The sequence below is a fragment of the Schistocerca nitens genome, chromosome 7, assembly GCF_023898315.1.
Source record: "Schistocerca nitens isolate TAMUIC-IGC-003100 chromosome 7, iqSchNite1.1, whole genome shotgun sequence".
NCBI lineage: Eukaryota > Metazoa > Arthropoda > Insecta > Orthoptera > Acrididae > Schistocerca > Schistocerca nitens.
In genome coordinates this window covers 187,094,438-187,118,581 of record NC_064620.1, presented here as the reverse complement: position 1 = coordinate 187,118,581, position 24,144 = coordinate 187,094,438, and the positions used below count along the sequence as shown (strand labels likewise).

The 24,144-nt window shown below is 41.9% G+C and overlaps 1 protein-coding gene across 1 annotated transcript in view; it reads right to left on the bottom strand.

Annotated features, from left to right (window-relative positions):
* Positions 1 to 7,395: 7,395 nt before the first annotated feature.
* The window catches only part of LOC126195305 (uncharacterized), a gene marked incomplete at its 5' end in the record, with an annotated part of 1,237,647 nt that continues 1,220,898 nt past the window's right edge, over positions 7,396 to 24,144 (bottom strand). The window contains one exon of the mRNA XM_049933865.1: positions 7,396 to 7,621. Within this exon, the coding sequence (XP_049789822.1) occupies positions 7,533 to 7,621 (89 nt within the window). The remainder of the gene's footprint in view (positions 7,622 to 24,144) is intronic.

Here is a 24,144-nt window from a genome sequence, read left to right as displayed (position 1 = left end):
TGGCTCTGGACTACGAGCGCCATCTACCATATAGGATTGCTGGCGGCAGCGACTGAACCCACTTGCACTTGGAGCGTCATCGCTGAGACACCATTGTTTGCCCTTAGTACAGCTAGTCTCATCCTAGTTGACGTTGTGATAGGTGGAGTCTGTTTCTTGCTGCATTATTTGTGATGCGTCTTCGTACACTTGGAGAAATACAAGTAATGTAAATCTTCTGTTTGCTGTGTTGCCTTGTTTACTACTCATTTCCTCTCCTGTTCAGCTTTCCTACTACGACAGTTGCTGCACCGCTATGTAGCCCACTTCTCCTTACCACTACACAACAATCTTGGTTATTACAGAGACCACATTTTAACATGGCAGTCTTTCATGGGCCAGTTCGCAAACGAAGACGATTACGTGATCTCCATGTTAGTCAATGCTGTGTATTTCGTATGGGTAGCTCCTCTATGGTGCCACCAACTCACATTTAGCTCTGTCCTGCTAGCAATGAAGCCTCTCTTCTGCCTTTAACTTCTCTATGGGAGCGATACTCTAGATAACTCTTTCCCTGGTACCAAAGTGTTGAGAACGCATTCATGCTGATGATGTGAGTGTCTGTCAGTATTGGCTGTGCAACTTTCGGAATTCCCTGTTACTATCCATTTGATGTCGGGTAGTGCTATTTTGGCCAGAACTTGTTTGTTTTTGACTGGATTTGGTGTTAAGCATCCTGTCACCTGGGGGCAAGTTGGGTGAAGACCAATTTCAACCTCTATCGAGTGGCAGCGTTGGTACAACACAGGAGAAGCACATTCTTCTTCCGGATATCACAAAGCTAGAACCAACATCCGAAGCATACTTGGTCTTGCTCCCAAATTTGTTTTCTTCAGGATCTGTTTCGTGTTTCGATCTCTATTCTGACAATCTCGTACTGCTCCTTGAATGTCTGACTCCTATCAAGATTAGTTCTGATGTATTTAGCAGTATTGCTGTGATTGACAGAGTTCCCAGACATGAGGCTTAACTTGTGGTTAACGTGTTTGTTGCGGAGGGGGGAAGAGCTGACTGCTGTTTCGCTAAGATTTGGCTTCAGGCTGTTGGTTTCGTAGTACTCCCCTAGGTTGTCAAGAGCACAGAAATGTTATCTATGGACGCCTTCAGATGTCTTGTGCTGAATCGAGAGTGTTACGTCGTAGGCGTAAATCAAGCAGGTGTAAGCTTTGTTACCTGCTTGGCCGTTGGTGTACAGATTGAATAGTGTGGGATAAACAACGAATCTTGGGGAATACCTTTTCTTGCTTTCCTCCACCAACCCCTGGTTGTTTGAAACCAAACACAGAATCTTCTGTTTCTCAGCAGTCCTGCATAAAACTGTGATCTTTTGCAGCGCTATATAACTTCGGGAGGAGTCTTTTGCTGGTTACCGTGTTGTAGGCGACATTCAGATCAACGAAGGCAACACCACTGGACGAAATCTTTCTGGACGCTGTCCTTTATATCTGCGTGAGATTCAAATCCTGTCCTGTGCAAAGGCCATCCAGGTCAGAAGCTGACCTGTCCTCTAATGAGGCTATCTCTCATGAGTGGGATGAGCTCGACCAAAACAATCCGTTCGTAGCTGATCTAGGGTTGGTTCTTTGACTACTAATGAAAACGTTGTGAGTTCAAGGTTCGAACCTACCCACTGCTTACAATTTCTCTAAAAATCATCAACTACGGCGGCCAAAGACTTCTGGCTAAAGAAGTCTCTCTCGTTCTGCCAATGGTCTTTTCTAAGAAGACAGAGGAGTGGAGAGAGATTTACGGCACACTTTTGCCCTTGGCTATGGAAACTTCCCTCAAAAGGCATGAGGCAGCTGAAGTCAATACAACCCACTGCATTAAAGAAACTACTGTACATGTGGCCTGAAACTGAAAAAGTGTCTTGATGATCTCTACATTGGCAAAATACTCCGCGTTAGTCTCTCATTCGGATCTACAGGAAAGGACTGCCATGGAGGAGGTGACATTCATAAAAACATTGGGTAACTCACGACGGGATAACATTACTCGAGTCGGGGCATGGAATACCAGAAGATTCAACGTGCAAGGGAAACTAGGAAATCTGAAAGGGGAAAGAAAAAGTCTCACTCTAGATGTAGTGGGGGTAAGTGAAGTTAAATGAAATGATAACTATTTCTAATCAGACGAATACAGGGTAATATCAACAGCAGCAGAATATGGTATAACGCAGGGAGGATTACGCATAAATAGAGAGATAGGGCAGAGATTGAGCTAATGTAAATAGTTGGGTAATATGGTTGTTCTCATCAGGTTTAACAGCATACCAACGCAGTTAATGGTAATTCAAGTACACATGCCAACGTCACATGCAGTAAATGAAACAGGAAGATATTTGAGGATTTTGAACAGGTAACCATGTAAAGGGATATGAAAAGCTAATAGTCATGGGTTACAGGTGAAGAACGAAGGGAAGGGTTAGGGGTGATTATGGGAATATTGACTTGACAGTAGGAATGACAGAAAAGAAAAACTAATTTCATATGACAACAGAGAATACTCTGTTCAAGAAAACAAGAAGAGCAGTTACACTTGAAGAAGACCGGTAAACAGGGGAACGTTCCACGTGGAATATGTCATGGTCAGAGAGAGCTTCAGAAATCAATTACCAGATTGTAAGGTGTGCCCAGGTGTAGATATAAAATCACATCACAATTTAGTAAGTATGAATAATAGACTGAAATTTAAGAAAATCTTCCGAAAGAATCGATACGGAAGATAGTCGCATAGTGATGTACTGAGGTATACCGAGAAGCGTTTCAATTTCGCTGAGGACTTAGATACTGCGGTACAAAACACAGAAGTAGGCAGCTTGCTTATGGAGTCCATATTTTCTAGAAAGGGGAACCACAGGTGTTGTACCGACAAACATAAGTAGAAGGGAGGTTACCGCAAAGAAACCGTGTGTAACAGATGAAATACTTCAGTTTATCGACTAAAGAGGGAAACACAAAAATGTTTAGCCAAGGACAGGAATATAGCAACATTAATTCCTTGGGAATAAAACGAAACGAAAATGCAGGGCGATTAAGATGAAATAGCTCCAGGAAAGACGTAAAGAAATCGAAGAAGAAATTAATGTCTAGAGGGCTAATTCAGCAAACACAAAAGTCAAAACGGTGTTCGGTGAAACCAAAAGCAAGGGCGGTATCATTAAAAATAAAATGAGAATTTCGCTGTTAAAGTGCAGTGGATAGAGACGATAGGCTGAGTGAGTACACTGAAGGCCTTTGTCAGGGGGAAGACTTGCCTGATGACGTGTTAGAAGAAGAAACTGGAGTCGATAAGATGATATAGGGGATCTACTATTAGGCTCAGAATTTAAAACAGATCTGGAAACTTGATATCAAATAAGGCGGAAGGAATAGATAACATTACATCGGAGATTCTAAAACCTTTGAGGGAAGTCGCAGCTAAACGACTGTTCAGTTTGGTTTCTAGCATCTAAAAGACTGGCGACGTACCATCAGACTTTTGGAAAACTATCACCCACACAATTACGAAAATAGCAAGGGCAGCTTAACAACTAATACAGCGAATCTGCTGACAGGCATAATATACAGAAGAATAGAAAAGAGGTTAGATGACAATCAGCTTGGTTTAGGAAAGGTAAATGCATAGTAGACGCACCTCTCACGTTGCGCTTGCTGAAGGAAGCAAGGATGAAGAAAAGTCAAGACTTGCTTATAGCATTACTGGACCTAGAGAAAGCTTTCGATAATGTGAAATGGAGCAAGACGTCCGAAATTCATAGAAAATTACGAGTAAGCTATAGTGAGATGAATAACACATAGTATGTAAATGATACAAGAGGGATTCATGGATGACTTTGATTTGCGGGCACTCTCTTCTGGAGGTAATGGTCCGAGGTATAGTATTGTATGTAAGTGAAACGTGGACGTTCAGTTAGTGCAACAAATAGGTAAAATATTTTTAAATGTGGTGCTGTAGAATCTGATGAGAACAAACCTATTACTCAACTTTTACATCACCTCAATATCTGCCCTACCTCCCTATTTATGCGGAATCCTACTAGCGTTATATCATATTCTGCTGCTGCTGATATTACCCTGTATTCGTCTGATTAGAAATCCTTATCTTTCCATTTCACTTCACTCACCCACACTATAACTAGAGTGAGACTTCGCATTTCGGATTTCCTAGTTTCCTTTGCACGTTGAAACTTCTGATATTACATGCCCCGAATCGAGGAATGCTATCCCATCGTGGGTTATCCAATGTTTTTATGAAAGTCACCTCCTCCATGGCAGTCCACTCCAGTAGATCCGAATGCGAGACTAACGCGGACTATTTTGCCAATGGAGAGATCATCAAGACACTTTTTCAGTTTCAGGCCACATGTACAGTAGTTTCTTTAATGCAGTGGGTCGTATTGACTTCATCTGCCTCATGCCTTTTGGGGAAAGTTTCCATATCCAGGAGCAACAGCCGGCCGGGGTGGCCGAGCGGTTCTAGGCGCTACAGTCTGGAACCGCGCGACCGCTACGGTCGCAGGTTCGAATCCTACCTCGGGCATGGATGTGTGTGATGTCCTTAGGTTAGTTAGGTTTAAGTACTTCTAAGTTCTAGGGGACTGATGACCTCAGATGTTAAGTCCCATAGTGCTCAGAGCCAGGGGCAACAGAGTGCTGTGAACCTCTATCCATTCCTCCGTTTTCTTAGACAAGGCCGTTGGCAGAACGAGAGTGAATTCTTCTGCCGGAAGTCTTCGGCCGCCATGGTTGATGATTTTTAGTCAGACTGTAAGCAGAGGGTAGGTTCGAAGGCGGAACTCACTACGTTTTGATTAGTAGCCAAAGAAACTACCCCTAGACCGATGAACGGTTTCTTTCGATCCAGCGCATCCCACTCGTGAGAGATAGTCTCATTAGAGGACAGGTCAGCTTCTGATCTGGATGGTCTTTGCACAGGACAGAATTTGAATCTCACGCAGGTATAAAGGACTGCGTGCAGAAAGATTTCGTGAGTGGTGTTGCATTTGTTAATCTGAGAGGTGGTCTAAAACATGGTAACCAGCAGAGATACGAGACGACCTATGAATACATGGCCAAAACAGACGACTGCCAGTTACAATAACCTGACTAAAGTTATCGTCGCTGAGGCATCTTCGGGTTTCTGTTGATACATGAAAATCTGTTTTGTCATGCTTTCAGGAGATGGCACAACTCTTGGAGTTAGTTTGATCCCTGCAGCCTTCATGGCCTCTTGAAAGTGAAGCTATTTGAGTGAGGAAAAGATAGCATGTAAATTTTGTATCCATAAATAAATCCTATTGTTGCAAGAAAAATAAGGCTGCAGAATAAAAATATTTAAGTTTCCTCTATAAATACATGACTTACCTCTTGTTGGGACAGCTACAGTCTAATAATATCCATTTGCTTTTGTTAGTGCTGAATTCTACTTACAAAAAGTAGATGGTTGCTCCCAGATGTGTACTGCTTCCCATGATCAGAAAGACAGCTCATGAATATTTTCCGTTAAAAACAGGACTTTTAATCTTTTATCTTGATATCTGGGAATTATTTATTTCACACATGCACCATGACGTAGCCTGCCTTTTGACAGCTTTTATTTGACAAAATCTGTTTATTCTGGACCATTCCTTTTACAGACCTGGGTATAAGTAGTGAGCACAAAATTTCCAGAAACAAACATGCGGAGTCTTACAGACAACGTAAATACAATTCTGTATGGGTACATCATCTGATCTGAAGCATATGTCGAATATACATAAATATGTACACAAACACTGATTATCGATATAAACAATATAGACACTAAAACACGTGGGCAAGTATCAACAGGACATCTTGTTATTTGATTTGTTCTACGATATACAGGGTACGTCCACAAATTTTCTTGCTATATGATGTCATTTAGAACAACTAAATACCAACTTTTCAAAACGGCAGCTTCATATAGTTTGTTATATGTTCGTATTTAGTACAAAGAACACAGTCTATCAGCTTTATTAGTTACTCCTGAGGAAGACACAGCAAGAGAGTTCAGCATCGTGGTGGTCCGTCGAATTTTTGCAAAATGAAGGACGTCGAAGTTTGTATTGTGCAGCGCACGTGAGTAGTTCTAAACGTGTCTCCTACGACGTAGGTTTTGTGCTTCATGCATATCGAATAGGATCTGCTTAAGAATTACCTGGATACCTGTTCTGGACAGTATTTCGTCGTGTCACAATTTGAAATGTTTGAGGAACACTGAATCTTATTTTTTCAGAGCATCCAGGAAGGTAATTCAGAATTTTGCGTTGATGGCAAACTTGAAGTGTGTTTGAACTTGACCACCAAGATACTTCTCCGAAATGTTCACATACTGTGCCTGTTCCCACTACTTAACTTTAACGTAATATGAAAGTTCGATGTCACCGCAGTTTTCTCTACACCAGTACCTACAAGGGCTCAATCATTGTCATTTGGCACTGACACACGAGCTCATCAACTCGCTAACTGCTAACACTTGTCACGATTGAGGCGGCTCATTCGTTACGAATGTCGCCGTTTGCTGGCGCACTGGGCGGAGCTGCGAGGCAGCTCCAGTAGGAACAGTGACCACTATCCGTTCTTTGCAGGTCATTTTCTCACTTTGCTCCTTGAGAACGGCTACGTAATATGTTCCGAAGGACACATCAGAGAGACGTCTTGTGCGTTGCAGTGGGTACAACAAAACACGGTTCAGTCCGGTCGCCGAATTGACACGAGAGTCTCGTCAACGGTTTTATATCGGAAATTGAAACGTCCTCTACGAGCCTGACATAATTTCCGGAGAACAGAATACTGCAAAAAATGTTTCAGATTTGAAATGTGGTCTGAAGCTAATGAAGAAGCCGTAAAAAGGAGGTTAGGTAAAGTTAGAAAAGTATGAAGTCAATATCGAAACAATGCAGAGAAAACTAAATCAAAGAATATGTAAAGAGGCATTCTGTAAGTGGGCTATAAGACGTGTCACTCAAATAGGACAATTATTTTTATTTTTATTTCCTTTGTAGGTTTTAATTGTCATATCTAGTAGGAAGACTGTTTCTGATGCGAAAAATACTTTCGGAATTATCAGATTGCGCTGGGAACGGAGAAAGTACATACAGACTTTTTCGCACTCTGTGGTGCCTTCAGGGAAGATTTAGTCAAGTGGAGGGCTACCTCCGCTTTCGACTTGTGTCTGGATTAAATCTGCTGATACGGGTAGAGTCTGGAAAGATCTGCGAATCTTGGCGAGTTGCCTCTGGTCGGTTTCGAGGTGTTTAACCGAGCCACACGGATAGGCAATAGACAACTGCTCCATAGCTTCCTTCTCACTTAAATCCGGGTGGGTTTCAAACGTCTGGCTGTGTGGCCCCGTGAGCGACGTTGGTGTCGATGCCTTAGCTCTGGTGGCCGTGGTGGCGACTTCAGCTGCTAGCCGCATCAGTAGCAGTTGCAGCAGCAGCAGCGGCTGCAGGCGGAGACCGCGGTCTGCTATCTCGACAGCGACAGCAGCGCCAGAAGCGTTCCCGTGGCCAGCAGCAGCAACCAACCGGGTTGGCCCCACGCCGACACGCCGGCTCCTGCAGACATCACAAAAGAGCAAAAGCTTAAATGTGGGTGGGTGCCCACACCTCGCGCAGGCAACACACAAGACTCGACAAATTGCTGCGAAGAGAATAAATTGTTGGAAGACGGCGAAAGAGTAGCTACCAATAGAGGACATAGAAAAGACCTACAAAGAACGGCACATTTCGTTCCGGGTTTGTTTAGTAAGAGCAATACCGTTGCGAACACGCTGAAAAAACTCCACTTCCAAATGATACAAGAGAGAAGTTGTGTAGCATGCAGAGAATTTCTGTTTCAATTGCGAGAGCGTGAGCAAGAGCTGGCCAGCATATTAATTCCTCTAATTTGTATCTCGTGAAATGACCAGGACGAGAAAATCAGAGACATTAAAATCATGTCGTAGTTTACCGACAGCAGTTTTTTTCCACGCACCGTTCGCTAATGGAACAATTCTGGAGAAATAATAGTGGCACCACGTATGTTCACTTCGTAGTATAGCTGTTGATGTAGATGACTATACATATGTAGAGATAGATATAAATTCCGCGGAGATAGAGGGAAGATAGTCGCGTTTCGTCACGGGGTTGGCGTGTTCACCCCGATGCTGACTGTGTTTCTCACTTTGGGGGCAGCGAGTATATTCATGCTCTCCTTCATCTGCTGTCGCAGATTTTCCTATTCACAGCAGTGGGGCGGCGGCCGTATGCAAACTGCCTAGACTAATTTTTTAATATATTTGGGCTTTATTTTGAAAGTCATGTAAGTCTACTTTTCTTACATAAAGTGGTGACACCACATAAAACAAAAAGAGGTCTCTTTAAAAAATTACAGCACTTTCAAAATATACGAACCTATGTTAGATCATTTCTTGATTGCGTGAGTGAATTGCTGTACGAAAGCATCAATGTGAAGTGTTACCAGAGGTATTGTCAGTGTACGGACATATTGATGGAACATCAAACAAAGTGCTTTTTTGTGTTTGCAGTTACTTTTTAAATTACACACCTACCGGTTCATACTGAACCATTAAGCAACATCTTTACCCTCCACCCTGCTCCTCTTCAATTATGTGTTCGCTGTTACAACTTCGTGTTGGAAGCTATACAAAACTCGAGATGTTTGTTCACCCTGACCATGCACTTGAACAGGAAGGGGAACTAGAAAGGTGATTGACAGATTTCGTTTTTCCTAGTTTTTGTCCATATAAATAACAGATAACATCGATATGTAAGTAAGATATCCATGCGATGAATCTGTAAATAGAAGCAGAAAAAGGCATAAAGGACCTGCACTTTTACAGTAAGAGGAACTAAAAAGGTAATTGACATATTTCTTTTTTGTAGTTTTTGTCCATATAAATAACAGATAACATGGATGTGGAAGTAAGTGATCCGTGTGATGAATCTGTAAATAGAAGATGAAAAGACATAAAAGACCACGAATGCTCTCAACCGCTTCAGAGGAGAATTTTGTTAACGAACAGAATTAAGCTCAATCATTAATTAATTAAAGGAACGAATCTACCACACAGGAAGAAGACTCCGAGTCTGATTCATTATCAGAAGAAGAAGAGGATGATAAAGAATGACATAATATAAGAAAAAGAATTCCAGTAATAAATGAATTATCGGGAGAAGAGAAATTTTTAATTGACAATATTGACTGCAGTGACCCTGTTTCATGATATAAATTATTCTTCACTGATTATATACTATGAATAAAGTTTGAAGAAGGAAATAAAAACTTTGTGTAATTTGTAAAGCCTTTACCTTCTAGCAATAGGCACTACTGGTCTGGTAGCCTGTTGCGGGAGGTGAGCTTTTATTGTCGTAGTTTTCGCCATGGGTGTAGTGCAACTATCGGAAATTAAATACTTTGCTTCCGCAAAAGTCAACAGCAGATAAAGACTTCAAGAAATGAATGACCCTATACCCTCTATTCCTCCTCTTCTTCTTCTTCTTCTTCTTCTACTACTACTACTACTACTTCTTGTACTTTTACGGCTTCACAGTATCACTTCAGTCAGTCATTTCCTGGTCATCTTTTTTCAATAGGTTTCCTTCACCCAATATCTTTTCATTCTGACTATCTGTTTTTCGTTTCTCATCTGCAAAAACCCTTTTCATCGTTTGTCGTTTGTTTGTATTTGGTTTAAGTTTTATTTTTATGTCTTTCAGGTTCTATATTGTTTTGCAGATCGCCGAGGATTAATTATAGCTCTTTCATGTCCTCCCTGTTTTCTTCATCCATCCTTCCCTCGTTGTTTCATGTTCCAAAGTTCCTCTGTTTTCGGGTGTCCTCATAACGGGGCCAAAAATAGAGATCCTTTTGGCGTTTAGTACCTGTAAAAGACTCCAGTTCGCTATACACCACTTCATTTGGCTGGAACTGTCCGCCATTTTCCATCTTCTTGATATTTTTTATTTATATATTTTTTACCTTTTTCTCTCTCTTAGATTTTGTCGATTCTACTTTCAGGATTTAGTCGATTCTGTTTTCTGGGTGACTTTGAACAGAGTTTCACTTTCGTAAGTCACCTCTGGTTGAACCACCGTCTCGTAAAATTTCAGTTTAAATTTCATTGACAGACATTTTTTGTATATGTAATACAAGCTAATTTTCGGGCTTTTATCATTTTGTTACTTTTTACTTGTAATGGAAGTTTTTCATCCAAGTTGTATGTTAAAATTTCACTTATGTATTTCAATTGTTTCACTGTTTCTGCTATATTGTTACTTACTGTTATGTGGTTGATTACTAGTGGATCGGATGCCATTATTTCAATTTTTTCGAATGATATCTGGAGTCCCGTTTTTGTGCTATATTTTTTAGGCATGTTGTTTGATTTCTGACTTGTTGAATGTCATTAGCTAGCAATGCTGAGTGATCTATACTGCCTGTAACAACATTCATTTGTAAGTTTGGTTTGCAAATGGCTTGTATACGAACAAATGCACAGAATTGTCAAGAAATGGGATCGTTTTCATCCATAATGAAGTTTACAGTTTTTACACAACACCACGACAAAAACTGCATATCGACTGAACAGTATTATAGATATTGTAGTAACTGTTATTGATGCTCTCTAAAATACTGTGAAACTTGGAAAAAGTTTGCTGTCGACGTGTAGTTAAAAGAAGAGAACGTCTCAGTTTTCTCCAATATACTATAGACATGCGCCATAGGTATTGTATAAAAGTAAATAAACTGTGTTTTTCTGAAAGTTATACTTATAATACTGACATTTAAGCTAGAAAAATACGACAAATGAGAAAACACATTTATATGGTGCTGTAATGGAATAAGTAAATGGATTTTTATTTTAGGGCTGTAAATTATTTGTAGATAGCCATTACACGAATGTCCCCTTGACCAAAGAACCTTAGTAAAAAAAGTTATTTCGGTTTCTGTCAAAGTAATCAAAAAATTATTACCGCCAGAAGTAATACAAAAACAAAAGACAGATGAAATGATTTTTGGAAATCGTTGCGGCGTTAAATTTTTGAGATGGACTGATAAGACTAGTTTCTATCCCAACTACCTGTGAGAATCACACGTGTACAATTGTTCAACGGAAAAAATTTTAACTGAAGTCTGGTGCTATTTTTTTTTTTCTAAAATAACTACACAAAATGAATGTTGATTTATCGTTTCAACTGACATTTTACCTTTGATCATTGTTCGTCACTTTGAACAAATACATGTAGAAAGGCAAATACCTCAGAAAAGTCTCTCACATTTTCTTGAATTGTACAAAGAGCCGGTAAGGGAGTCAGGAGAAAGATGAAGTAGTGTACTAACGGTTATATGAAGGAACAAGTAAAGACTATGCCACGAGGAAAGCTAAGGTGGTATCGAATTATTGCAATCGTTATGAGGGACAGGCAGCACTGTTTCTGAAATGGTTTCAGAAGTTTCGTAGAATACATAAAGCTTAGTTCATAATATTGCATTATTATGTTTCCATGCGAATTTTCGTTAGTTATGTTTGTTACATTGTCTTTGGTTGTAACACTGGGATGAAATATAATATCTCCCACTTTTTTCAATTAGTGTACGTCAAATTTATATTATTTCCGTTTTCAACTATATGGCAAACTTTTCTACTAAGTTTTTCCCCGTCTGCTGGAACATTCAAGTGTGATCCACCGGTAGTAAACGATAACAGATAGGAAAATCCTCTGTGAGCCGCCAATAGTACGCAATGCCTGGTGGGAGCCTCCAGCGTGAGCCACCGGTGGTACACGCCACCACGTGGGAGAATCCAGCATGTACCACTTGTGGTACACGTCGCCTGAAGGGAGATTTCAGTGTGAGCCACCAATGTTACACGCTGCCTAGTGGGTGACTCCAGCTAGAGCAACCATGGTACATGAAACACAATGGGGATCTCCAGCATTATCCATCGGTGGTACAGCGTGAGTCTCTCTGGTCATATGTGAGAGGGTATCAAAGATGCTCAACAATCTCTTCTGCCAAATGTTACAAGAGAGGCATTGCGATTGACAGAGTGCGTTACCGTCAAATTTCCGAGGGCTTACTTACCAAGAGTTGTATAGTATATTATTTCCTCCACCTCCCGAGGTGTGCTTAAATTTAGCCTTAACAGCTCTATTTGTATTAGCTTTTTCCAGTCAGTTCTGACGCATCTTGCTCTTGTGATTTGACTTCATTGGTCAATTCTTTTTTAATTCTTAAATTAAAAATTTAATTTTTAGTCTTCCCCCATAGTTGACCAGTCTGTTTGTCTGGTCGTCATGTCCTGACCTGGGTTCAATTCCCAGTACAGCAAAGTATTTTTCCTTTTAGCTTTGTGCGGTTCTTTAAGGAACTAATTGAATGGGGGTTAGCGGCTACAAGGTCTGGAAGCTAGCTATGGCTATGAGAGCAATGTATTCATCCAATAGTCCTTCGTGTCTCATCGACATGCCTTCATTCCGTAGAGGATGACAGAGTGCTAATCAGCATTGCACATTGCTCTGGGCTTAATCGATGGGTTGCTTTTTTTTCGTTTCTTACGACTTAGTACTTAAAAATTTTAGTTTATTTATTTTCAAGACACTTTACAAAGCATCGTAGGCTCTATGGTACGCCCCTTTTTCATTATTAACTACGACTAATTGCCATCATAATACCACAGTTCAATGACATGGCTGTGCAAGTGACACTCATCGATAGTTGTGGTCCTTGCCGCAGACCTGAGTGTTGGCACCTGAATCAGAGATAGCTGGTTCGAATCATATGTTGTAAAAATATAAAATATTCATCGCCAGCACATTGTCGTTAAGGGGAGGTGTGTTCGTGGAATACAGTTTCTGAACATGCAATTTGACGCCAGTTATCTGGATTAAATTCCGATCTTGTCTGCTGGACACTGATGATAGTGATCAGCCATTATATGGGTGCACTAAGCTTGGAGTCCTTTTTGGTAGTATTCGATAGGAGTACCATATGTGTGGGTACTGGTTTCGCCCTTTCCCTTCTTTTTTGTTTCCAGTAATACAGAGATGACACTACGACTCGACATGCACTAATCACTAGTACCTAAAGTCAGCAGGCGCACATATAACACAACGTAAGACTCACACTATCCAAAGGATAGGTGGCAAAGTATGCAAAGGAATACGAGGCTGACCCTACTCTTAGGGGCCTTTCAGCTGTCTGTATCGTATGAATACGGGTGATTATCAAAGACCCAAGTGTAAAGAAGTGGCCAAAGTTACATTATTAAAAAACAAGTTACAAGTGTGCCCACAGTCTGAAGCATGTAAGTTATAAAGAAAGAAAAGGTGGCGTGTTTTTGTCACGCCTCTGACTTTGAAGTATTTTAATGACATTTGTCGTCAAAATAATGATCATGTATACCGTAAGACAATGAAAATCTATGAGGAAGAAACAGTGAAAATTGTCTACATTGAGCTTGAAACATTTAGTCAGCAGCAGTGATGGAGGATCCCTGTACTGTCTATTTTATCATTGAGTGAAACAGTGTTTCATTTTGCTTTATGGGTACACACGGCGATGGAGATGAAATGCATGATGGAAATGTTTACTCGAACAAAGAGAGGAAGTCTTTCCTCTGTAAATGCTCCGCATAATGGAACCCGCACTGCCGTTAAGATGAAAGGACACTTCCAGAACAGGCGAGCGGAAAAACAGAACACGGAGGGAAAATGAAGGAAAACAAAAAGCGCCAAGGCCTAGCCTGTGGTGGGCGTGCAGAGGCGGGAAGGGTTGAGGGGCGGGGGAGGGGGTGGAGTGGCGGAGGGGAGGGGGGAGGATGATGTTGGCACCTAGCTTGAAATTACAGGGGCGGCGGCTGCGGTGCCAAGCCACGCGTTAAAGCGGCCACGCACGCCTTAAAACCAAAGTTTGTCCAAGTATACAGGGGCTTCGCGTACCAGAAGAGAAGCTACAGAATGAGTGCGCTATTAGACATTACGCTTGTAGGATACAAATGGAATGCGGCGCTAACGGGCTAATACATTTGTATTATCGGAGAATCAATAGTTCTATCAAAACAAAACCTGAAACAAAAGACTATGCCCCGTAGTATGAGATAAGGGGCGTAATTGGCTCCCATCGGAACCCACAATTCAGTACTCTTCACTTCTTCAGGTGAAAAATGGTTCAAATGGCTCTGAGCACTATGGGACTCAACTGCTGAGGTCATTAGTCCCCTAGAACTTAGAACTAGTTAAACCTAACTAACCTAAGGACATCACAAACATCCATGCCCGAGGCAGGATTCGAACCTGCGACCGTAGCGGTCCTGCGGTTCCAGGCTGCAGCGCCTTTAACCGCACGGCCACTTCGGCCGGCTTCAGGTGAAAGGTCAAATGCTTGATTACAGGACACTGTCGCACTGTCCTGCAGCCAACGCCTTCGCGTTCTGGCTGACAGTGGGTCGCGTAGTCTATTAAATATCCGGTCATCAAACTCCTTTTCCGTATGATTTCCTAAATTTGTTTAAACAGCTTTCAGAAACCAGGAAATCAGTAATGTGTATCTCACCGGCAATTCAGAGCAGCTAGTCTCGCAGATCGTGGATGACGGTGCACTGACTCTCACTAGCAATTCTAAATCTTTCGAACTGTTTTTCTTTTACACTTCTATGAGTTTCATTCTGGCGCATATTTCGTACTTCCTGTAAATTTTTCTTTAATTTATGCAGTTCATTGTTAGATTTTACGAAACGGAAGCCGCTTTGCACACTGCTTAAGTATAAGCGTTTCCTCCCATCTTCGCTTAACTAAAGCACTTACAGAGTTTTCTTTCTCAAGGAAAGCTATTACTGTAAATGTTTTCTTTGGTCTTGGAAGGCACTGTATTTTTGTTCTGAACATTAATGAACACAACAAAAAATGGCTCTGAGCACTATGGGACTTAGCATCTATGGTCATCAGTCCCCTAGATCTTAGAACTACTTAAACCTAACTAACCTAAGGACATCACACACATCCATGCCCGAGGCAGGATTTGAACCTGCGACCGTAGCGGTCACGCCGTTCCAGACTGAAGCGCCTAGAACCGCACGGCCACACCGGCCGGCTGAACACAACAATCTTTATTCGAACCGCAGTTCACGGAATCATACGAGTAATTTCTTCTTTAGTCTGTTGTTTCCATAATTTCTAACCAAATAGCGATATCATTAGAATCATTGTCCACGAAATTAGCAAACAAATAACACTCATGTAGGTCTTCAGGAGAATTACGTGACCTCGAATCCATACGATGTTCTTAATATTTAAACTTTTCAAGGTTGAAAACTTTAATTGGGTACGATACTACTCTGAAAATATGGGACCTGCACAAAGCTGTCGCTATTTGCTAGCATATGTGAAGAAACCACAAAGATAATTAATACAGTTTTGTCTCGTTTATTAAGCCTTAGCGATACCGCAAAAGCAACTGCTAGTTGTTATGGATAATAAATGAGTTGAAAATTCGAGCAAATAATAACTGTGAACCGTTGTATCAGAAAAAGTATCAGTGGAAACTGAAATGCCTTTTACAAATTACGACCGCGTTGTGCAGTGTTATCTGTTCACCCATGTGCCGTCAACAAAGGATACGCACTCTCCGTTTTGCGCACGCACTGTCTGTTGCAGCTACGGCGGGGTTACATAATTCAACAGCCACCCGACGAACTGGGAATCTGTCAAATTTCAAGATAATTTAAAAAAAAAAAATACTTACAGTATGTCTTACCAGCTAAAATTATGACATTGTGTATCTTTAGGTGTAGTCTTCCTGTATAAAAGATTCAGGACATGTTTCGACATATCGGACTGGATATTTCGCTTGCGAGTGTATCTGTTCCAGTAGTCCCATCAAGAGAAAAGGCAGTACTCAAAACAAAGCCGGATCCGCCACATGGCAGTCACACACGCAGACTGATCAGCTATGGAGGCAGATGTATTCCACCGCTATAATCATAACTGATGACAGATTGTGAAGTTCACTTTGTAACACATCGGAAAATTGAGATTCCGATCTGTCTGAAATGAAATCTCACAAACAATTATTGTGACCATTTTTGCATTATGACGATGATATAAAGACTTTTAACGAGAAACAAAATACTAGGGAGAAACTGTCGATAAACTGGCTCCAACTTTTATGGCCAAAGGAACGTGTATGACTGCCTGAAATATGTCGTGATAACGTCACTTAAATAACACGGTGGTGCCCTCTACGATCGTAGATTACGTTTGCGCGCTCTATCCAGCTTCGCTTGCAGCTCTGTCACTGCATCTGGCGATAAGCTACAAGTCTTTCCCTGTGCTCTTCCTTTACCAAGTCCACGCTTCCATGGATTACTAAGTGCATAACCGATGCCTCTGTCGAAATTTTCGTCTTATAGTTTGATTTCCACTGCTTTTCTAATTACAGAGTCCCAATAGTAATAATACGATCAGCGAGCGAGAAGATTCGTTTGTTGAAACATAATCTTGCATTTATTCAACGGGCTGTGCTCAGCCACCGCTGATTTTTCAAAATTTCTCTACCTAAGTTGATGCTGTTGTTCAACATACCTATTGGCAATAGGCCGTATAGACTGCTTTACGTAGGTGCTGCCACACTCTCAAGGAGTACTTCTTTCTTTAGCACTCTATCTAATTAGTTGATGCACTGCAGAATGGGAGCCGTTCTTTGTGTTAGTTCTCCTGGCTTTGTTTCTTGTTTTATCGACAGCATTGACCACGTACCACTGAATGAAAACCCGTTCCTTCTTAACACAGTCGATTCGAGGTACAGGCGTTCCTTGTTTGAAACAGTTCTGCATTTGTGTATTAAGGTATTCAGCATAGTTTTTAAATCGGAATATTGAGTAACCAGTTCTTCTTCTCAGCGATCACAGGCCCTGTAGACCACGCGCTGCATCAGTGGTCTCCTTCCATCGCCTTCTGTCTCTCGCAGTCTCTCTCCACCTTGCGGAAATTCCTAATGCTGCGATGTCCTTCTGTATGTCATCTTTCTACCTTGCACGAGATCGGCCCAATGGTCTCGTTGCCTGGGTAGTTCCTTCAAATGCTTTCTTTGTGACTCTGTTGTTTTCCATTCTAGCCCCAAGTCCAGCCCATTGCAGTCTCCTACTTTTAAATTTGTGGATGATAGTGGGTTGCTTCATTAACTGGTAAATTTCATTTTTCTTTCGAATTCTCCATACGCCATTCTCCAACACGGGTCCCCAGATTTTTCTCATTACTTTTCTTTCGAAAACATTCAGTTTTTCTCTTTCGTTCTTTGTAAGCGTCCAGCTTACTGAACCGTACAGTACTATGGGGCAGATGATAGTGTTGTATATCTTCATTTTTATGGCGACTGACAAAGCTTTACTTTTGATTGGGTTGCTTAGTAAATGCAGATATCTTCACCCTGAGGCTATTCTTTCGTTAATATCCATTGTTATGATATTTTTGCTATTGCTGGTAGTGTACCTCAGAGGTCTGTACATGTCTTTCAGTTCTTCTTCATTTTCACTCAGCAACACTATATCATCTGAATAAGCCAGGATTTTTACTTCACTGTTTTCGAATCGGAGAACATTGTATAGATGTAAATTACTCTCCCGAATCACTTTCTCTAATGCAATGTTGAAGAGGACACATGAAAGAGCGTCTCCTTGTCGTAAGCCTGTTTTAATTGGAAAGGTGGGGGATATCGATCATCTGAACTTCACTGCTGCCTGGGGCCATCCATGCACATTTGTATCATCCTAATGATTCTGCTGGGTATACTATATTCTCGACATTATTTCCCTCCTCAGATTCTTGCAATACTGTAAATCGGTTATTTATTTCATTCGCATAGATTTCTTTAACAGACAGTTCCTTCAGTCGTTCGATGTCTAAATTAGGTTTTGGTGTGGCTTTTGGTTGTTGATTCCAAATCATCTTGATTTTCATCTTCCTTAGCACTAGGAAATGATTGAGCCAATTTCAGCTCCTCTGCGCGTTCTGATATCTCTTATAAATGAAGTGCAACAGTTGCATAAATGAAATTATATTTCTTAACCGGTTTCGTACACTTAATACCCTTTTTCAGAATGGTACGCGTATGTCATGTACAGTCACTATGAACCACATGACGCCTCAGTTTTGCTGTATGCATCTTATTATTGACACTCGCAAATAATGCGACAGGTATAACCTTCTGAAAAAAGGCCCTAAATGCCTGGAACTTGTTACGAAATTAAATTTCTTTTTTGCATCTGACTGCTGATTATTCCAATTTGTACAACTACAGATGCTGAGGACACTCTTTTCTGAGCTGAATAGCGAAAGCTACGCCAGTTGAGGTACAGTTCTGTATTGGTCTATCTAGAATTTTTTTGCAGAATGGTGGAAGACTTGTAAAGCATCGATTCTTTGTGCAGGGACTGTCAGTGGGCTTTGAGCCTTGACGGCTATCGTCCTATCGATACTCCTCCAGATATCGTACTCCTTCGGCGCTCGTGTTGCGATCGCGAGGTACAGCGCACGAAAGAGGATCGACCGAGCGAACGTGCGGAGTGATGGGCATTAACAGAGACTGGTTGGTGGTAGACACGAGAGGTGAAAACGTCCATTTCGGTCGGCGTCGGCTGTATTTGGCGCGTTTTGGGATGGACAGTTTAGCAAAGAAGTTTGGAGGCCTTAGCAGATAATTAAATGTTGGGGCTCTTGATTCGTGACCTCTTGGACACAGACTTCAACTGACGTGATAAGGTGACGTCATGGTATTTACACTCATTGGATACACATTTCCTGACCTCAGTGTTGCATGTGTGATGAAAGTAAGACAAGTAAGACACATTACTGGTTGACTCTCAATAACAAAACTGTGCACAATTTATCTTGCACCGAAACTTGTGCCATTCTGACTGTAGTAATTCTTGTTGGCGTCTGATGGCGTCAATAATCTGGTATACCATTTAAACGTTGGGGCTTACTGTATATTAATTCTTAATATCAGTGTTTTAGAAAGCACTGTATATCATTGATTAGACCGATGCACCAATGTGTGGTCATTCCGCAAGATCTTTCTGCGGAGTCTTGAATTTTTGGGTCCATCAAGGATGTGTAATTATTGTAAGGCTAATTTACCATTTTATGCCTTTTCTTAAGGTAATCTAACGTTAGTGTGATCAGAAAATAGTTCAGATGGCACTAAGCACTATGGGACTTAACATCTGAGGTCATCAGTCCCCTAGACTTTGAACTACTTAAACCTAACTAACCTAAGGACGTAACACACATCCATGCCCGAGGCAGGATTCGAACCTACGACCGTAGCAGCAGCGTGGTTCCGGACTGAAGCGCCTAGAACCACTCGGCCACAGTGTCCGGCTGTGATTAGAATTCTTGTTTAAGAAACCCGGGATTTGAGTGTGATTTGGCTACTGCCTCGAGGTAGTGACAATTTGTTTAACGTGTTTTGGAACAAATTTGATGTTCTGAGGCGTTACTGTCGTTTTGCCTCAGGTTACAGTAGGAAGTAATTATGTTTGGCATGGGTCTGAATGGAAGTCAAATGTAGCGGGAGAATGGACCAGAGGGAACAGTTTAAGGGAATAGCAGTCATTGCCAACATTACAAGAATAACGGCAGGTAGGCCAGAGCAGCAAGCAAAGATGAAAACAAGCACGAGGGTAGGTTACAAAGTTGGTGCGGGGGTGAGGTGAGTCTCCCCACCACCACGTTTGAATAAGAACGTTGGTCGGATTTTGGCGCGTGGAGAGCACTGTGGGGCTAGCCATGAGACGGACCGGACGCGGGAGCACAGCAGCTCGCAGATTTGGTGAGATAAAAATGACCTAATGTGGCTAAAAATTCACGACAGCGTATGCTCATAGCACGTATTCATCGGTACATGTTACGGTTTTAATTTATTTGCAATAGTTTTCTCTGAAATGTTTTTGTGAAATTTTGCTTTGTGGTAGCGAGCATGCAACAGGAACCATCAGTTCATGTAGCTATTTCCCGAGTTATAAGCTTCACTTTTAGCTCAATGAGTGCAGATTGAGTATCGGATGGTAGATCGAGAAATTTCTGTCGCGAAATTTAATTATTTTTCATACTTTCTTTGTGAGTTCAGTTCGCACTTCATTTTGGCGCCAATAGTACATCATTTTTGCCCAGAATCTTTTCTCAGATACAGGTTATCTACCTTCAGCAGTGGCCTACCTTAAATTTCTGGTGGTGTAATTCATGCATGACGATAAGTGAGTCTTAAAGAATGAATGACGATTTTCCCGATGAAGACGGTGTGGCCCAGTTGTGTATTTTCTGTTGTTATTATGAAATTATGTGTCATATATTTTCTGTGTTATTATGAAATTATGTGTCATATATGAAATTATTCGTGTAGCGTTTCCGTTTTGTCATTGTCCTACCCATGAGAGGTAACTCTGATTCAAACAAGTTTTGTAACTAAAGAAAAATTGTAATGTGTCGGCTTCTAAAGTTTTCATCAAAATAGAAAATAAATCAATTAAATGACAGTCAGCATTTCAGTTTAGAAATATTCCCCCAGACACCTGACACATGAAATGGGTAGGATGTATCTTATTCAGTTCGATTTTCTAAAGTTAATGAAAGACAGAAAAAAATCTGCAATGTGAATTTAGATAAGCTACCAGCTGCTATAGTGACGGCTTTAAGAACAACCACCAAAGAACGTGTTATCTTAGAGAAACCCGCACCAGTTTCCGTTGCGCGCATTTCTGAAATAATAAATTTGTTTACCAAATTAATCAAATAAGGGTCAAAATATAGATACCATTTCTTATGGGCCTGGCATATTAGCAGCCAGGACGCAAAGTCGGGTACAATTCTCTAAGGTAACTCGGGGAGATGGTCACACAGGTTCAATATAAATTAAAAATATATAAATAACCAGCAACGAGCAGTCAAATAGCAACGTGGCGACCGATGTGTACGGTTTACGAATCGCTGGTTCTCCTGTGAAGTATCAGTTGTACTAATATTTTTCTTTCAGGAATTTTAAACTTTTCTGCTGTTTGTGTGTTTTTGTTGTATTTGTTTGATGATTGCGTGTTTGTTACTGTGTTGTGCGTAATTTTGCTATTTATACCGGGCAAATTAGTAATTCCGATATTAGGGAGAGTTTTTCTTATTTGTTTGTGTAATTGTGGTGCACGTGGTGCATCGGGTAATGACTAGTATAGTTACGAGAACGAGGGCCAAAAGTGTGGCTAACGTGAATGAGGCAGGTGAGGCTGAAATTAACGCGAGTCCAGCCGCGTCCGAAGCGGTAGTCGGGGATGAGCTTAAGCCCATTCACGAACTCGTACGGGCGAAAGGGGTGGCGAGCCCTCGTGAGCCATAACGGTTTCGGAGGTGCCGGATGCAGAGGCTCAAGTGAGCGCTTGTAGTGACCAGAACAGGGAGACAGGAAACACGGCTGGGCCTTCAGCTCTTGCCGACAGCGAGGAAACGCGTGGAGCAGATAGTAGCGTTCCTGATAATAGCAGCTATATTTAAGGCTATCGATGGGTTAGCCGATCAAAGCAAAAGGACAGGGGAAGAATTAAAAAAGAGTTTATTTGAAGTTGTATCCGAACAGGGGAAGAAGACAGAGGGCAAGATCGAAAGTCTGTCTGAGCAAAATAGAATAATATCCGAACAGATTAATAGCATCGAGAGGAAATTTGAAGAACACAGTGCCATGTTGGCGGGACAGAATGAGAGAATAAATAGCGTAGAGACAACATTAAAAACGGTAGCCGAAAGTGACCTGGCTACAGCTAGTGCTCTAAAGGAGCAAGCTGCAACAACAGAACAATTACAAAGCAGGGTAGTAGCACTCGATCACGATCTTTCAGTGCAGAACACGGCAGCAGGTAGTGAGGCTCAAATAAAGGTGCTAGTTACGTAAGCCTGTGCAACTGAAACAAATAGACCGTGTTAGCGAACAGGTGACTGAGCAGGCAGACAGGGTCGAAGCTCTAGCAGCTGCCGTAGAGCAGAAGTCTGCTCGCAACGAAAATAGTGCGGACCGAACGCAGCCAATCGCAATTGCGGATAGCGAAGAGGTGCAGGCACTGCTGCGGTTTAGAGGGTTGGGTTGTTTGGGGAAGGAGGCCAGACAGCGAGGTCATCGGTCTCATCGGATTAGGGAAGGAGGGGGAAGGAAGTCGGCCGTGCCCTTTCAAAGGAACCATCCCGGCATTTGCCTGGAGAGATTTAGGGAAATCACGGAAAACCTAAATCAGGATGGCCGGACGCGGGATTGAACCGTCGTCCTCCCGAATGCGAGTCCAGTGTCTAACCACTGCGCCACCTCGCTCGGTGCTGCGGTTTAGAGACAATCAAATCGAAATCAACAGGAGAAATCGGGAAGCTATTTCTGAATTACGTAATGAGCACACTGGGCACGAGGCAGGAAGGCATAGACGGGATAGAGATGCTACAGTACCGGAAGGCGCGGGTGTTAAGCGCAAACGTCATGAAGAAGACGAGTTAAGAGACCTGAACGAAAGATTAAATAACTTACGTCGGGTAGGCGGAACTCCGAATACTGCAGGCAGGAGTACTAGTCAGAATGTGGATGAAGAGGAGTGTCGAAGGCATTTCGTCTCGGTACAGCAGTATGCTACATTTCCGGACGATAATGGTGGCTTACACCCCCTATGTAGGGGTGTCGCAATTCGACATGTCTCTTCCCACCTCTTGGGGACACGTCTTGAGAATGAAATTTGCGTGCAGCCACTTGCGAGGCGAGCCGGCAGCGCGTATGCAAATGATTATGCGTGACTGCAAGACGTATGACGAGTTCAGGGCCGCCATCTTGAACGAATATTGGTCAAGAGATGTTCAAGAAAGAGTGAAATTCGGCGTGCTAATGAAGGAAACCTATGTTGACAATATACACAGGCATCCTGTGGAATATTTCAAAGAAATGGTCATGGCGAACCAGTACCTTGATGCTCCACATGAGCAGCCGGATCTTGTGAGAATTTGTCTTACGAAACTGCCCAACAAGTTGCGAAGGGACGTTACAATCGCAGGAAGATGTATGAACGATGTACGATCCTTCCAGCACTTGTTGCAGGAATTAGGCACCGTGCGCAATTTGCATGAGCCGAATAATAATGTAGGATTCCAAGGAAGTAATAATGAAAGCGAAGGTGGAAATGATAAAGATAGGAGGCAACACCAAGGGGGCAATAGCTATCGAGGCAATACGAATGGTAGCCGCCGAGGTAACAACGGGTTTAATTGACGAAATGTCAATTATCATCAGCTAGGTGGTAATAACAGTACAGATTCGGTCAACGCGGGCTCATCTGCAAATGGACACAATAGCTCACAACGAAGTCAGGGCCCGAGCGCTGAGCTGTGACTAGGAGAGGCAGAAGGAGGCTATAGAAGTAGCCAAGAATCTATAAATAATAGTGTTAAGTGTTGATATTTAGATTTAGAAGATTTGAGGTAGCCGCTACTGCACGAGAACGTTGTAGTTAGCTCAGTAAAATGTCCTGTTATTAGCATAGTGGTAAACAATGTTAGGGTGACATGTTTGCTAGATTCAGGAAGCCAGGCATCAGTACTGAGAGAGAATGTGTTAGAAAGATGTAATGCCTAGAGTTTGTGGCCAACACTATCACTTAGAAAAACACTCGTGCGCGGGGTAGTGAACGAGAATAGTGTAGAGGTCAAGCGGAAGGCATATATTGAGTTCACTTGCCGGGACCAACCGTTAACCACGGTGTTCCTGTTGATACTGTCACTGACAGTGGAGGCAGTGTTAGGATTAGATTTTCTCAGGCACTACAAAGCAGCACTGGACTTTGAAAATGCCTGTGTGCACATGAAAAATGAGTAATTAAAGAGCTAGTTAAGTTATGTAGAATCCATTGTAATAGACAGCATCGAAACTGGGCGCGAAATTAGGTGGACTTCCAGAATATTATAAATGAAATGCCATATGGTGTGACAGGAATGTCCCCAATTGAGGTCCTAAGAAACGAAAGACCGCCGGACAAGATCCGGGAGCTAGTAGATTGGCCAGCTGAAGTCAGGCG